The 16,995-nt window shown below is 40.0% G+C and overlaps 1 protein-coding gene across 2 annotated transcripts in view; it reads left to right on the top strand.

The window, feature by feature from the left end:
- The window catches only part of ZNF652 (zinc finger protein 652), a 42,920-nt gene that overhangs the window by 14,631 nt on the left and 11,294 nt on the right, over positions 1-16,995 (top strand). For both annotated transcript variants that reach the window (XM_044999865.1, XR_006575377.1), the window contains exon 2: positions 12,578-13,722. In XM_044999865.1, the coding sequence (XP_044855800.1) occupies positions 12,817-13,722 (906 nt within the window). In that variant the 5' untranslated portion in view covers positions 12,578-12,816. The remainder of the gene's footprint in view (positions 1-12,577; positions 13,723-16,995) is intronic.

The raw sequence follows: 16,995 nt of genomic DNA, 5'->3' as shown, positions 1-16,995 counted from the left end.
ACTATTTTATTTGCCAAAACGATATAGTATTTTTAGACTTCTAAAATGTGTTCTATCTTTAATGTATGTGTTTTTAATAATTTAATCAGCAGCCATTTACTATACCTTTTCTTTCCAGCCCTCAGGCAATTAGAGCGATAGTTTAGTTGAAAACCTGGCTTGTATATACTAGTGTATTTCACTAGTGCTTTGTTGTTGTTAACCTGTAATAAGTTGTGTAAGAAAGTTTACTGTGTGCATGTCATAGAAATCAGTGTAATCAGTTCTCCTGTTCAATATAGTTATGCACAGTACTAGAAAAGTACATGTTCATGTAATTAATATCATTAATGTATATTATTGTAGCACCTAGGAGCCCTAGTCAGGGACTAGGACCTGTTGAGCTAGGAGCTGTACAAACACTGAACAAAAAGACAGTCCCTTCCCCAAAGGTGGATTCAGGTCAGATTAAAGGTTGCATGTGCAGCCATAATTGTCATTTCCTGATGTGCGTGCACATCAGGGCAAACTTAAGATTCTCAATATTGTAATTGATGGAACTCCATGATTTTTAGAAAGGAAGAGATAGAGAAAATAAATTTTATAATGTGGAAGTATGACACCACTAGAACATTCTGTCCTATCCACCTTGCAAGGTCCTACTAGGAGTTAGCTCTCTGCTCTCAACATTAGAGTTTGCAGAGGAGAATTCCTTATCTGCGAATTTTAGGTGTGCAGCTTTTATCCTACAAGATTCATAAGGAAATGGTCATTCCTCAATCCCTGCACATTTCATAGGATGTTTAGAGGTCTGTGCTGGAAACATGCACCTTTTGTTATCAGTGCTTTCTGTGGAATACATTATTTGTATTATGTTAGCACCTATATGCCCCAACCTGAAATCATGACCCTATTGTGCTAGGCACTACCCCCCACCCCACCCCCCACCCCAAAAAAAAAAAGGTAAGAGAGAGTCCCTTCCCCAAAGACCTTACAATCTAAATAGACAAGACAAAGACCTCGTCTGTACTGGGATTTCAGCCAGTGGTGTAGCTACACCAGTACGGACCCCTAGAATATACAATGGTGTAACACAGTTTGCACTGGTTCATCTTTTTCTGTCCTGACTCTAACTTTCTCAGCTGTAGAGTTGTTTGGGGGAAAAAAAATATTGCAAAAGGATGTAGAAAATACTTTTTCGCTCATTCTCAAAACCAGCTAATGCATCTTTGCTAAAATAGTAATAATAATAAATAAATGATATAATTAATCACCCTGGGGTAGGGAACGAACCTGGGACACTATCCCAAAAAGTGAGTTTCAGAAAATTCTGAGTGCCTGAAAAAGCAGGCAGAATAGAGAGTTATGCAACTTCGCTGTAACAGCCTCTCCCACTATAAGCAGCACAATTGTTTGTTACGATTGGTTAAAATCAGTTGACTCTGCAATTGGTATTAAATGGACTCAGCTTTGGTGCTGCTTTAAAAGCATAAATCTCTAAGCACAGATTTATAGTGGTGAAGGACAGTTAAAAATTTTTTTCTCAAGAATCTTCCATTCTTTGCTTCCTGAAGGCAACTCAAGAAGCTAATTGAACTTGCAGTCTAGTGGACTTTTTTTTTATGTTTGAGACTTCTTGGCCAGTGCAGAAATTATAATCAAAATGCCATTGGGAAGTGGCAGTTTCATTGCTGACTTTGTTAGACGACCTGCCATACAGTCTGTTTTCCAGGAATTTGGATTAGTAGAGACATACACTAGTTGTTTAAATAGTAGTCGGATTCTACATGTGCACCTAGACTTTATGGTTTAGAGTGAACCATGGTGACATTCAGACCTCGGTGGTTCAGGAGCCAAATTAGCGAGCAACATTACCCAAAAGAGCCATGTAGAGTTGTCAAGGTTCCTTCCCCACTCTGAACTTTAGGGTACAGATGTGGGGACCTGCATGAACACCTCTAAGCTTAACTACCAGCTTAGATCTGGTTTTGCTGCCACCACTCCCAAATACTAACTCCCTTCCCTGGATAGTCTTGATAGACTTCTTAACTTCTTGAACACCGATCCAACCCCTTGGATCTTAACACAAGGAGAACTTAACCAACCCCCCCTCCTTTCACCCATCAATTCCTGGTGAGTCCAGATCCAATCCCCTTGGATCTTAAAACAAGGAAAAATCAATCAGATTCTTAAAAAGAAGGCTTTTAATTAAAGAAAGAAAGGTAAAAATCATCTCTGTAAAATCAGGATGGAAAATAACTTTACGGGGTAATCAGAGTCATAGAGCCCAGAAGAACCCCCTGTAGCCTTAGGTTCAAAGTTACAGCAAACCGAGGTAAATCCTCTTAGCAAAAAGGAACATTTACAAGTTGAGAAAACAAAGTTAAACCTAACACGCCTTGCCTGGTTGTTACTTACAAGTTTGAAATATGAGACTTGCTCAGAAAGATTTAGAGAGCATGGATTGATATCCTGTCCCTCTAAGTCCCAAGAGTGAACCACCCCAAAACAAAGAGCACACAAACAAAAGCCTTCCCCCCACCAAGATTTGAAAGTATCTTGTCCCCTTATTGGTCCTTTGGGTCAGGTGTCAGCCAGGTTACCTGAGCTTCTTAACCCTTTACAGGTAAAAGGATTTTGGTGTCTCTGGCCAGGAGGGATTTTATGGTATTGTACACAGGAGGGCTGTTCCCTTCCCTTTATAGTTATGACAAGAGTGAATTCATTGTTTCATTTACATTATATTTACATAAACAGTAAAATTCTTACAGCAAAATGACTTACCAAGTATTCTACAATTGGTAGTAAAAGCATCCTGATTGGTTAATAATTAAATCTATGTTTTAATATCCTGTGCTGCAAAGAGCTAAAGGAGACCTATTAAAGAGCCACTTGTGGTTTGCGAGCCTCAGTCTGAGAATCACTGGGCTAGAACATATTTCAAGATAATTTGGCTACAGACATAGAAAAACTATCTAGTGTATTATGATGTTATCTAAAAATAACCCCAAAAGCAAAGTCTTTGCTATATGATAAAGACAATTTTCTATGGGTTTATAATATTTTTAAGAACCCTGACAGAACATCCTCGTCAACTTGCTTTCATATGAATTCAGTACTTGCAAAAGATTCCAGATCCATAGATTTAGAGATTCCTTTTAGTCACAGATCTGTACGACATTGTCCCCCAGTTCTGACCTGTAGGTACAGTATAAGATCCTGACCTAATTAATGGAGAAGACCTCCAGGTTTGTCAGTCTTGTTTGTAGACTCCAGTTGGAGGACACTGATGCAAGGTATCTTTTTCTGAAATTGGAGATGTCCAGTCTGCTCCACTTTTCCATGGGAATATTAAATATTTGCAGGCAAATCGCCAGCTCCACATAGTGAATATGTTGCCTGCCAAATTGGTTAAATAGGTGTTTGAGAGTTGTCAAAAAGAAATAATGTGGAACCATTAGAGAGATGGCTGGAGATCTGAATCTTCACATTTGCTATTGTAACGGTCCTAATGCAAATGTTAAATTCACCTAACAGTCTTGTGTGCTAAGTCTCTGGAGGTGTTTTAGTTTATTTAAGGACAACTGCAGAGTGTGATAGTTCAGTGTTTTAAAGATCAAATGTGGAATATTCAGACTCCTTGTTTCTACAATTTCAAATACCAGCAAATTGACTTAGTCCTTTATCCTTTTGAGAAGGGTTAAACGTTTAACATGTTGAGGTCTTTTGGATGAGGCATATTTTAAAAAAAAAAGACATTAAATATGTAACATTCCACTTTTCTTAAGAGGTTTCATTTGGTTTCTTTAGCCAAAACACACTCTTCTGCCCCAATCATGGTGTATGCTGTATATTTGTAACCTGCTGCCCGCCACCCCAAGGTGCCTAATTCTTGGTAGTGGTCTAAGTATATAGTTCAGGGGCGGGCAAACTTTTTGGGCTAAGGGCCGCATTGGGTTTCGTAAATTGTATGGAGGGCCGGTTAGGGGAGGGGGTTGTGGCCTGGCCCCCACCTCCTATCTGCCCCTCGTCCCCCACCCCCTGGGATTCCTGCCCCATCCAACTCCTCCATTCCCTGACGGCCCCTCTGGGACCCCTGCCCCATCCACACACACCCACTCCCTGTCCCCTGATTGCCCCCGGAACTCCTGCTCCTGACTGTCCCCTGCAGCCCTATCCAATCCCCCTTCCTTCCTGACTGCCCCCCCCAACCCCCTGCCCTCTATCCAACCCTCCCCTGCTTCCTGCCCCCTTATCACGCTGCCTGGAGCACCAGTGGCTGGCGCTTCTACAGCAGTGCTGCCCAGCTGGAGCCAGGCCACCCTGCCGCCACCATGCAGCACAGAGCACTGGGTCAGGCCGGACTCTGCAGCTGCACTGCCCCAGGAGCTCACACCCCCTGCCACCCAGACTATTGTGCCGGTGGCGGAGCGAGCGAGCTGAGGCTGCGGGGGTGGGGGGACAGTGGTGGAGAGGCTGGGGGCGAGTCTCCCAGGCCAGGAACTCAGGGGCCGGGCAGGACTGTCCCGCGGGCCGTAGTTTGCCCACCTCTCATATAGTTTGTACAGTGCTCTGGGAGGAAAGGCGATGTAGAAATGCAAGAGAATTTCTTTGGACATGTATACCCGGGCTTTCTAGAATCTATCGCTGTTTTCCTGTTACTGATGCTTTTAACGGGCAATATACCCTTACTTTATCAAACTGAGGTGTATTCTCTGTCTTGCTATATATGTGTGTATATATATTTATACACACACAGTAGAAAAATCGCAGCAATTTGGACTCTTTTGACATTTGACTTCAGGATGTGCAAAATAAATTATTAAAAAATATAACAGAAAGGAGCTTTGACTGAAAGGTGAATAGAAGTAACAGTATGTTATAACATGCTTATCAGATGAAAGAGGAATCTGTAGGATGGCCATCTTTTCAGGAACGCCCTGGCAAACGAGAGATCAGAGTTGAGGTGTGTTTAAGAGGATAGTTCAGACTTTCTTCTCGGTCAGTCCTTTGTCTCTCTGCCAAGATTCCAAAGAAGATAGCCAATTAGTGCCAGTTTTCTCGGTAGTTTTAATAAACATGCACATTTGTCCACTGGGAATTGATTGAGACTGACCATTTGAAATGGAGATGCCCTAATGTGTGGCCTTTTATTTCACTAACATGCAAACTACCACCCCTTATGCTGTATCATTTAGTATCTAACCTCTTGAATGACTTGATGAGAAGGTCTTTTGTATGTGCTATACAAACTTTTGGTGATACACTACAGTTCTGGAAAAAAATTATTGCAGGTAATCATCATGGAACAGTCTCTTGAATTCTGTTGTGATGATGGTCTTCCAGCAATAAACATCTTGACATGTTTATGCTATGTTCCCAAAGTTGTGTCAAAAGCACAAAGTAAACTTACTGAAAAAGTAGAGTATTTTTCTCTCTCCTTTCAATTTTCATTATCTTGGGTGTTACTTTTACCAATGGAAGGTAAAATTATAGAAATGATTGTGTTAACATGTCTCTTGAAATCTAGCAGGTAATAGGATAGGCTATCGGTTGTACAGACCATATAGCACATACCACAGTTAGATCTGCAGAGACATCCACATTACAGACACAGCAGTAGTTGGTTTAATTTTTCAATACTTGGCTTGAGAATGAAAATCCGCAGACAAATCAGGAGACCCTACCTATGGATCTTCCAGATGGCAGAACTTAAGTTTAATTCTCATTTTGCACTTGTACTTTGGGGTTTTTATATGTAAAGTAGCTGAGATATTTACACTAAGGAAAACAGTGATTAACTTGGAGCACTGTTTCTCATCCAGTCGGTCACAACCTCTTGGGAATCTGGGGGAGTCATGAAAGGCAATTGGGGGTTGCAAGGTACTGAAAATCTTGTTACAGTTTAAAGCAAAGAAAATCTCATTTCCCCCTTGTACACCCTTATCCTTCAAGGTCAAGTGTTCTCTATCAATCTCTTGAAAAACATGCAACATACATTACATGGGGTTAGCACTGGTACATTTTTTACTCCTATAGTAAATGTTAAGGCGATTGTGAAAATGTTCGACTTGGGTTAAGGATTGCCTACTTGAAAAGGTTGAAAAACACTTAGATGTAATAGTCTGATTTTGAATACCTTTGTGATGCAATACAAGTGAGTTGGTGATTTGGCTGTCAAGGTGAATTTGTTGCTGGTTGTTGAAAGGGGAGAAGTGGACCCACTAACTGATTAGGAATTTGTTGGAGGGTTGGTCAAAGGGCAGAAGTTGGTCCGGTTTTGTGGCCATAGTGTTCTGCCATTGGTATCATTTTAATTCTTGTATTTGTGCCTATATATTGTGCATAGTGGACCTATAATACATCAATAAAAACAATAGTGTCCTACTTCTATTCCAAATGAATACTGGCTATTCTGCTGCTGAGGCACTGTATCTTAAACAATGTACATGGTTTATAGCTGCACGTGAAGTTTTACCACCTGTAAACTCTGCAAATCCTGTTGCCCTGGGACTTGGTGCACCTGCTGATTGCCAATATAACTAAAAAGAGTTAACGGGCCATTTTACCTTAAGTAGCCTCTTGAAATATGAGTTAAGTACTAATGCTAAACAATCTGTTCTGTCATATATTAAGCTGTGACATTCTGAGTAAGGCCATGTCTACACTAGCAAGCTTACAGCAGCACGGCTGTACTGATACAGCTGTTCCTCTGTAAGACCGCTCATTTAGCTGCCCTGTGTCGATGGGAGAGAGCTCTCCTGTCGAGATGATAAACCACCTAAGCGAGCACTGACGTAGTGCTGTGCACACGAGTGCTTATGCTGGCAAAACTTATGTTGCTCAGGGGTGTGTTCTTTCACACGCCTGAGCAACATAAATTTGCCAACATAAGTGGAAGTGTAGACATGGCCTAAGTTTCCCAGACCTGAAGAAGAGCTCTCTGGAAGCTCGAAAGCGTGTCTCTCTAACCAACAGAAGTTGGTCAAATAAAATATATTACCTCACCCACCTTGTCTTTCTAATATCCTGAGAGCCACATGGTTAGGTTACAACACTGCATAGTATAACTAAAAGACATTCACAATTCTTAACTGCTTCAGATTTCTAATGTACAGGTAAAGTGGGATTGCTTAATAGTGGAATGAGGAAAAGGTAATAAGTCTTCTTAATTATACTTTCTACTGGTGTGGATTGTGAATTATCTCATTATGTGGATAAGAGGTTCTCAAGTGGCATAATGCTGTTAGGAGAGGCTACTTGCTTTAAAAGTCAGAGTGAAACCTGACAAGATATAACTTGACCGTATCTATTTCAAAACTTGTTGCTCTTTTGTTTTTTTTGAAATTGAAGCAGTAAGGAAAAGCCTATCTGTCAGTCTTTGTCTGAACCAAAAAATTCTTATTTGGGGAGAGTGGGGAAAGGTTTAAAAAAAAATCGATTTTTACATTATCATGCTAGCGGTGAAATTTTCAGTAGGTCTCTTATTTAATGGAGTCATATCTGTAATCTGCATGTATCCCTTTAAAGTAGGCTGCTTGCATCAACCATGGCTTTTTATTCTGCATTGTAAGCAAAATTTAGATTGTTTACTTTATAAATTTCATAACAAGGAAGCAGTTTTGTAAGTTTTAGCCGTTCCCTGGGCCTGTACATAAAACTAATTCCTAATGCTTGTGTATGGTTAGTAGTATTGTTAAATCAGTTTTGGCCTGGGTTTCTGTGACCTTTATTATTAAAGTTGGGGGCACTTCTTATGCCACATTGGTGGAAGTGAAGTCCAACACAGATGAGGTTTAAAGTAGAAAATTAGTTTATTCTACTTCCAACTCTGGAATACTGTTTGCCAGCATAAGACATTTTAATGACTAGTTTCTGAATCAAAGTAAGTACTGAGCTTAAAGACTAAGGCCTAGTCTACACATAAAACTTATACCATTATAGCTGCGTCAGTAAGGGGTGTGAAAAAGCACATCTGCTTGTGATATCTGTGCTGACAAAACTCTCATTGAGACACAACTATGCCAACAAAAGAGCGTTTCTGTCGGCATAGCTAATGTCATTTGCAGAGGTGCTGGTCCTATACCACAGAACTCCTCTTTCTGTTGGTGTATGCTGTGTTTACACTAGGGGGGCTATGTTGGCATGGGCTCTGCGGTATAGACATAGCCTGAGAGTCGGATGCTGGAGTCCCTTGCATTCTTCTTGGTGAGAATCAGCCCTCAGTTTTCAAATCTTTGTGATGGAAGTTGGAGAGAGTAGAGAGTAGGACTTGAAAACTTCACTCATTCACTCTTCCTTATGGTGAGCTCAGAGCTTTCCCAAGCAAATGCCACCAATTGTATGCAGTCTAAACTTTCATTTTAAAAAAGTAAGTTTCTAGCCTTCATGGTTGCAAAAATAATTTTTCAAGTGATAACTAAGTATAAACCTAGTGCAGTGATGTCTTTCTCTGTCTGCAGAGACCACTGCAGTGACTCTATATAAATGCTCGTAGGTTTGCAAAGCTACAGCAAAGTGAAAACAGACCAGTATCTTTGGCAGTTAATCACTGCTGCTATTGGGAACCCTATGGATAGCAGGAGAACTGGTAAGAATTAGGTCAATGTCACTTCTGCCCCGGAGAGCTTGTAGAATGCTTCATCTTCCTGTCTTCCATGGGAGCCACCAGAAGTCATGCAGCTAGGTGTGTAGTAGGCACCTAGTTTTGCACAGTGTATGTCAGTAGCTACACAACTGTGCGGTTCATGGAGAACCATGCTAAGCAGGAATAATTATATAATATTTTTCATCTATAGATCACAAAATGATTTATAAATGGGATAAGCATTATCTCCATTTTACAGATGGGGAAATTTGGCACAGAGGTAGACTTGCCCAGGGTCACATGGTGAGTTAGTGGCAGAGTTAAGAATAAAAGCCAGGTTTTCTCACTCTGTCTGGTCTCTATTAACCATACTACTCTGAGGAGATGTAATTTAAAATCTATAGTCAGTAGCACTCTGTACATCGGACTCAGACTGGCCTTGATTTAAAACAGCTGATATTGAATCAAAGTTAGAACAAATAATTGTTCGAGTTCATTGCTGGGTAGATTTTTCTATTTTTAGATGGCAGATAACATGAAGAAATGTGGTTTTTCGTTAGAAGTAGCAAAGGCATTGTGTGAAATGCTGTTCCCACGTAGATGCTTCCTCCACCTACACATTTGTCTGCAAGTCAAGATTTGGTGCACTTTTGCTTCTGGGCTTTACGCCTTTAGTTCTTGTAACCTCACTTTTTAGGTTTTTCCAGTGTAGTCTCTGAATACAAATTTCCTGCAGGTGTCTCATAACTATTCATTTTATATTCATCATAAAACTACTCCTCCTGAGTTTAAATTCAGATATACTTCCTTTAAAGAGAGCTTGTGTTTCTCCCATTTGCCATCTGATAGGAAAAGCTTTCTTTCAGAGTCTGAACAAGTCATCAAGATATGAGACAGACTCTCACTCTTTAAGAAAAATAGATCTTTTTTGTCTGTCTTGTCATCTTTGTATTTTCAGAGTTAAGATTTGTATATTTTGTCAGAAATTGCTAGTAAAGGATATATATTAGCACTATTTTATTTCAAACTATTTAATCTTCTGATGCAATGCATTGTTTGTATTGAGAATCTATTAAGTGTCTCTCTCTTTACCATCTGTGTGGCAGTTAATGAAATTTTGTTCGAAAGTTGTGGGTCCCTTGAGGGTTGCAAATATTCTATTCAAAGTGAAACTAGGTTACTGTTTCTGCAAAGTGCAGTGGTTTAAGACCAAACAGCTTTTGATACGATTCAGAATGTGTCCTTTTGCTTTTGAAGTGGTAATACGTTCATGTAGAGTGGTTTTATTATATAGAATGTTCCTAAAATGAGCAGAGGTGAAACAATTCTAATAAATATGAAGACAAAAATTCCTCCATGTTCAATGAAAAGGTGATTTTATTTTTTTTTCTTGTTCATAGCAGCCTGTTAAGCTATTTCAGGTGTTATATTATCAATGATTATACACATGTCTAGTTTTAGCCATGTAACTTATATCTGTTCAATGAGCTTATGAAATAACTAGGTATGGTTTTCTATACGTCATAAACGCTGTTTGCTAGGTTTTATGACTAATTTTTAAAATTCTGTTGAGGGGAGGAACATAATGGTGGATTTCACACTGTGTTGTGCAGACCACTTTGTAAGTACCTCTTTGGGCCCATATTGCCTTGCAGTCTTTCATCTCCCTGCACTATCTATAGAATGCTTGTTTTTTATTCTGCAGATCATTGATAGTCAGTACACCCTAGGAGAACCACCACTGGTTTAATGAATTTGTTTACCATAAAAACTTTTCCTGAAGTTGTCCTTTTTCAAACACCTTAATTGAACTGTTTAAGGTTGTTGAATAGAGAAATGCAACATATACTTCCTTCTTTATATAAATTGTATTCAGCTGTGTCTGGAATGAAGTTATCATATTTGTGGTTTGGAGAATGTTTTTATTAGTAACTCACAGTGCTAAGTGGAAAAAAGTGTGTAATGTACAGCTGTACTATAGTATTTTTCCTCCCTAAGTCATGTTTAGTTTTTTCTTATTGAAGTCAATTTAGTGCATGTGAATGATGCTGAATTGTACCCAAAGGTGCTTTACTCTGTTGATGGGATGAGTATTGCATAGGAATAGCAGCAGCATAAGTCTCACTACACAATGTTGTTAAATCAAAGGTGCCTCAACTCTGAACTGGTGGAACAAGCTTTAGAGGTGGACAGTTATGTAATAATATTCCCATAGAAGAAGTTTCTTCTTAACCCCAACAGTTTAGTGGTTGGTTTTTCTGGTTCTCCTAGCTCTCTGATTGCTGCTTCAGAGTCTTGTTTAGTGGTCTGTCATCCTCCCTTCTCCTTCCTATGGGCGTCCCCCAGGCCTCTATCCTTGGATCCCTCCTTCTGCACCCTCTGTTCCCTCCTTCTGCACCCTCTCTAGGTACTGTTGTCTGCAGGCATGACTTTTTGACTGCCACATTTATGCTTATGGCTCAGATATACCTCTCTATCTCATCCATTCAATCCAAATTCTTGGTTTGTCTTTCTAATTTTGCGCTGCTTGAAATGTCATTTCCTGAGTGAGAGAGAGAAAAAATGAGGTTCTGATTACTAATGGTAGATATCACGTGGTATTTTTTGCAGGAGGAAGTAGGAGCATTAACCCTGGTGTACTGGTCAAACTCCAACTTCGATAACTGCAGGTGAAATTTAGATGGGTAGGAAGTGTTATTGTTTGGCTACTAGATTGGGGAGTGAGTAACCGTGGGACAGGGCACAAGCTGAGATAGAAGAGAATAGGTCCCTTAAGTCAAATGGAGATTGTATGAAGAATCCGTGCGATGGAAACAGAAACAACTGGACACACGATGTCTTCCAGTCTAATTTACTGCTGCAAGATTAAAATGTTTACGCTGAGACTCTTCATGCATATGTACATTAGTAGAATGTCCTTTGGCACATAATCTGTTCCAGTTTGCATGCTACCACAACCTGGAGGGTAGAAGAGGGAGGAGGCAGCTTAGAGATGCTTTCTCAGGTGTTCTGCAGAACTTTCCTGTCTGGTTACCCATCTCATCCAGGCTGGCACATGTACAGAATTTTTCATGGCCTTTTTGATCTGAGTTTCTCTTGTTCTGCTGTAACTTTCTTTGTAGCACAGTGAAATTGTCTCCTTGGTGCTACTGGGAACCACAGTGAGTTTGTTGACTTACTTAAAGGTGACCTGCAAAAAGGAGAGAGAGGGTCTGTGCCTCTTTTTTGCTTCTTTATGATATATAGAGAAGATTTGAAAAGATTATCTGCCATCCTTCCTATCAAAAATACTTTGTATTTATCTTTGATATATCTGGAATATTAAGTCTGCTATTCTCAGGTTTTACAGGAAACTTTGTTTGGGAGTAGTCTCAGATGAGTATTGCAAGACTTCTCAGCCTTTAATTGTGTGCTGAATCTTTAACAAAGCTATATTGGAATGAAAATAACTTCCTTAAGTAATTAGATTTAATAACATGGCATCTGCCATCCTATCAGTTCTCCTCCTTTTCACAGACCATCAGGAAAACAGGGTAGAGCAGACTTCAGTTTGTAATGTAAAAGAAATATATTAAAAAAAATGGGGGGGAGGGTGTTTTAGGAGGAGTATCATTCAGGATGCTTTTAGACATAAGTTTACGTTTAAAAAAAAAAAAAAGATAGTGGGCACGCTTTTTTAGTTTGCACATGGCCTTTATCCCAGATTTATCCACTATAAGCTATGGATCTAGTACTATGGTCCAGTTTCATATTTTACAGTTTGATAGTCTCCCCCTCTCAGAGGGTCTGTTGAGATTTGAACAGTTGCCAGTAATCAGTGGAATTAAGACTTTTTTGATTGGCAGTGTGAAGAATAGACCACTAAGCATAATGAATAATTAACAATTGGTATGGTAGATCCTGTTGTGCTCTGCCTAAATTGTACACATGGAAAGAAAACAAGGAGCTTGGGGGATAAATTTTTTCAATTATTTTTAAGAAACTGACAATTTTCTCTGTTCTCCTTTGTAGATAAAATGTTTGGAGGTTGGCTGACTGCTTTCTTCAGAAGAATATTTACTACAGCTCTGCTTTTGCCATAATACCAGAATTCTGTGATCTACGCTTCAGTGCTAAACACCAGGAGAGAGTTGTATTTTAGTCATACTGTCTAGATGGAACAGGCATCATCTTGAAAGCCCATCGTATTTCACAGCTGCTTATTTGATTTTTCTGGGATCAAAGGGCCTCAATGAATCAGGGCCCCCCCAATGAGTCAAACAGCCAATTCTTGCCAACAGCTGGTTGAAAACAGTGCCGTGCATGTAGCAGGGATGGCGCAAGAGGAAAGCCGTCGTGGTCAAGTGCCACCCACATTTTATCATGCTGCCGGTCAGGAACTTGATCTGTCCACCAAAGTGTACAAAAGAGAGTCAGGAAGCCCTTACTCTGTGTTGGTGGACAGCAAAATGAGTAAACCACATCTCCATGAAAGAGAGGAGGAGCCATATTTCAGGGAGAACAGATCGGTGGGGGAGGTCCGGGCTGTGAAAGAAGATAGAGAGAACTCTGACAACTCGGAGGAAGAGGAGGAGGAAGATGAAGTGACTTACAAAAGGGAGCAGATTATAGTGGAGGTAAACCTTAACAACCAAACATTAAATGTATCAAAAGGGGAGAAGGGTGTCCCCTCCCAGTCCAAAGAGACTGCTGTTCTTAAGACCAGCAGTGAGGAAGAGGAGGGTGACAGTGGGGAAGAGGCCACTGAAGACAGTAATGATGATGAGGAAAATGAGAGGCAGAAGAAAAAAGAGAAAAGAGTGGAAAAAGTTAGTGTTACCCAAAGGAGAACAAGGAGAGCTGCATCTGCTGCAGCAGCCACAACTTCCCCTTCACCTAGAACCACAAGGGGCCGTAGAAAGAGTGTGGAGCCCCCCAAGCGTAAGAAGAAAGCTGCAAAGGAGCCCAAGGCACCTGTGCAGAAATCAAAGTGTGAAGAAAAGGAGACTTTGACCTGTGAGAAGTGCCCCAGGGTGTTTAACACACGCTGGTACCTGGAGAAGCACATGAACGTCACTCACAGGCGTATGCAGATCTGCGACAAGTGTGGGAAGAAATTTGTTCTAGAAAGTGAGCTGTCTCTTCACCAGCAAACAGACTGTGAAAAAAACATTCAGGTAGGTTAGTTCACCTGCTTGCCAGATTTCCACACCTTTCTGTTGTGCCCTGGATACAGCTAGTGGACATCTCAGAGAGGGTTGTTTTTTTTTTTGTGGAGACAAGATCCTGACCAAGATCTACCTCTACCTGTCAGCACTTCTTGGTGTCTGCCAAAGGAAATAACTTGTAGGGACCAGAGGGTGCCCCATGTGCTATTTTAGCAGAGTTCTTGCTAGGATTAATCTACACTGTGGGAAGATGCCAGACTTCTTTTTAACAAATGCCAGATACAAGAATAATGGGTTGAAAATGTGTCTGCAGTGCACCACTTTGTACAAAATAGGACCTGATTTTTCAGAGGTGCTGACCCACCTGCAGCTTCCAGTAGCTTCAGTCAGAGTTTTGAATGTTCGGCACCCTTGAAAATTAGGCACATAATGTATAAAGGTAAGAATTTCAGGGGAGAACAAAATGGTGACAAGTGTCAGGGAATCAGCGATGTGTAGAATGTTGGCTGAGGCACAAGTGACCTAGAAAAATTGTAACACCTTCACGATGTGAAAAGTGTTAATATGTCATCTTTGCTTTCTGGGTCACATTAAGAAAATTAATATGTCAAGAGAATTTGATTTACAATGGTGTTTATATACACGTACATAGGTGTGTGGAAATCCTTCTAATAATGCAAAAGATGAACCTGTTCATAAACCTGCCCATTTCTGCAGTGCTGCAAAATCTGAATAAATAATAGATTAGCCTTTTGAAGTTGCTGTTAGTAGGGATATTTCTGTTGGTCTGCATCTCACCAGGAGGTTTGCCACTTTCAGTTATACACACAACAGTGGAAAGCTTTGCCATGAAAGAATCATTTTAAATAATTTTAAATTATGGAATACAATTTTTGAGCTTTTGACTTATCTGTGACTTCCTCTCTGCTCATAGGCACATATGTTATCTCATAACCATGGGCATTATTGTTTTATCTGGTGATTTAGTCTTGCTTTGTTAAAGAAAACTTAACACAGTGCTGCATCCTAGTGGTGAAATAGGCCCACTGCCCCAGGGTAAAGCTGCTTGAATTCAATTTTAATGTAGTTGTAACTTTGAAGGCAGAAGGACAGTAAATTATTCTCATCCAATGAGTATCATCAAAAGAAGGCACTTTTTTTTTAAAGTATACTTACATTTGTCTGAAACGTGACATAAGAGCAGCCATACTGGGTCAGACCAAGGGTCCATCTAGCCCAGTATCCTGTCTTCCGACAGTGGCCAATGCCAGGTGCTCCATAGGGAATGAACAGGTAATTATCAAGTGATCCATCCCCTGTTGCTCATTCCCAGCTTCTGGCAAACAGAGGCTAGGGACACCATCCCTGCCTATCCTGGCTAATAGCCGTTGATGGACATATCCTCCATGAATTTATCTAGTTCTTTTTTTAACCCTGTTATAGTCTTGGCCTTCACAACATCCTCTGGCAAAGAGTTCCACAGGTTGACTGTGCGTTGTGTGACAAAATACTTTCTTTTGTTTGTTTTAAACCTGCTGCCTATTAATTTCATTTGGTGACCCCTAGTTCTTGTATTATGAGAAGGAGTAAATAACACTTCCTTATTTACTTTCTCCACACCAGTCATGATTTTATAGACCTCAATCATATCCCCCCTTAGTCATCTCTTTTCCAAGCTAAAAAGTCCCAGTCTTATTAAATTCTCCTTATATGGAAACCATTCCATACCCCTAATCATGTTGGTTGCCCTTTTCTGAACAAGTTACTGGACTGCTCTAGTGTTTTGAAAATGATCCTAAACATGAAGCTTGGATTCCTACCTAAAATGGATCTTAACTTTTTGGTACAGCAACCAATAATTTTTGACCTTACTTAGAATTTGCTTATGAAGTCTCTGAACAGCTTTCCCTTTTATTTTTAATTGCAATTCTCGAACTGTACTGATATGCGGTTTACACTGTTAGTAAACAACAATAGAAAACACTGAATATATATATATAGGAAAAAAGTAAAATTTTATAAATAAATGCAGACTTTCCAATTTTGTAGATACACATTTCAAGTGACATTTCTGACTGAAGTTTTTTACCTTATGTTCCAGCTCATAGGAGGGAGATGAAAGGAAGGAGAAATTATTAATTATTATTATTATTACCTAGCGCTTATTGAGCACTTCAGTAGATCTCAAAGCACTTTACAAAAAAGATCAGCATCATTATCTCCATTTTATAAAACCCAGGTTTCCTGGTACCCAATCCAGTGTTCTATCTATTAGGCCACACTGGGCTTTAAAAATTGAGGTAACAGTGGATTAGGCTTTGGACCACACAAATTCCAGAATGGTTTTCACTCCCAAGTTCAGACCGTATCTGCACTTAAGAGTAGCCTGACTCAGCCACTGGTGGCTGGCATGTGGTGTAGCTACACTGGTGCTGACTCCTAAATATGGGCAAGGCAAGTTTGGATTTGCCCCAGTACAAACCTCAGTTGGTGCAAACCCACCTGTATGTCCTTATCTACAAGTAAGGGTCAGAACTGATGCAGCTACACTGATTGGTGGCCATTCCTGGCTGAGTCGGAACTATTTCCAAGAGCAGACAAAGCTTGAGAATGGATACAAAGTAGATCCTGGAGCTAGAATTGCAGTAAAACAGTTGGGCATGACCTATTAATGACAAGTCAACATACATAACAAAATATCTAGGAGACAGCCATGTAATGAAGTGGCCTAGTATAAAGCCATTTTGTACCTGGGCATTTTGATGTTAAAATTTAAAAAAAAAAAAATCCAGCAGTGCTACCACTAATTCAGTTACATTTGGTGTTAACATCCCTTGAAGACCTAGTGTAGGCAAGACAACAGCAGCTTCTGGTATTTTTACCACTGTCAAATAAACCTGCTTCTCAACAAGTTTAACTGACATGGTGGTAAAAGCTTTGTAACCCACTGGAGCCTTGTTTACACTAAGGCTTTTACTGATGCTAACACCAGGTGCAGTTGAACCAGTAATAGCACCAGTAGGGTTTTTTCTAAAATTCCTCAAAATGGACAATAGTCTAGGAGAAGTTAGACCTATTGGTTTACCTGTAATAGATCAGAAAGAAAAAAGCCCATAAATATCTGCATAAAATTAATTTGAGGCATCTGTAGCATCAATTAGTGCTTATTAGACTATGGATGCACTATAAATGCCCCTTATGTCATCTAAGTAGAAATGTAAAGTGTGTGTGTGTGTGTGTGTGTAAAAATTATAAACATTCTGTTGCATCCTCATGCCTATC

This window comes from Mauremys mutica, chromosome 25 (assembly GCF_020497125.1).
Source record: "Mauremys mutica isolate MM-2020 ecotype Southern chromosome 25, ASM2049712v1, whole genome shotgun sequence".
Taxonomy (NCBI): Eukaryota; Metazoa; Chordata; order Testudines; family Geoemydidae; genus Mauremys; species Mauremys mutica.
Note: the sequence above shows the minus strand (reverse complement) of the source record. Positions and strands in the feature narration are given on the sequence as shown.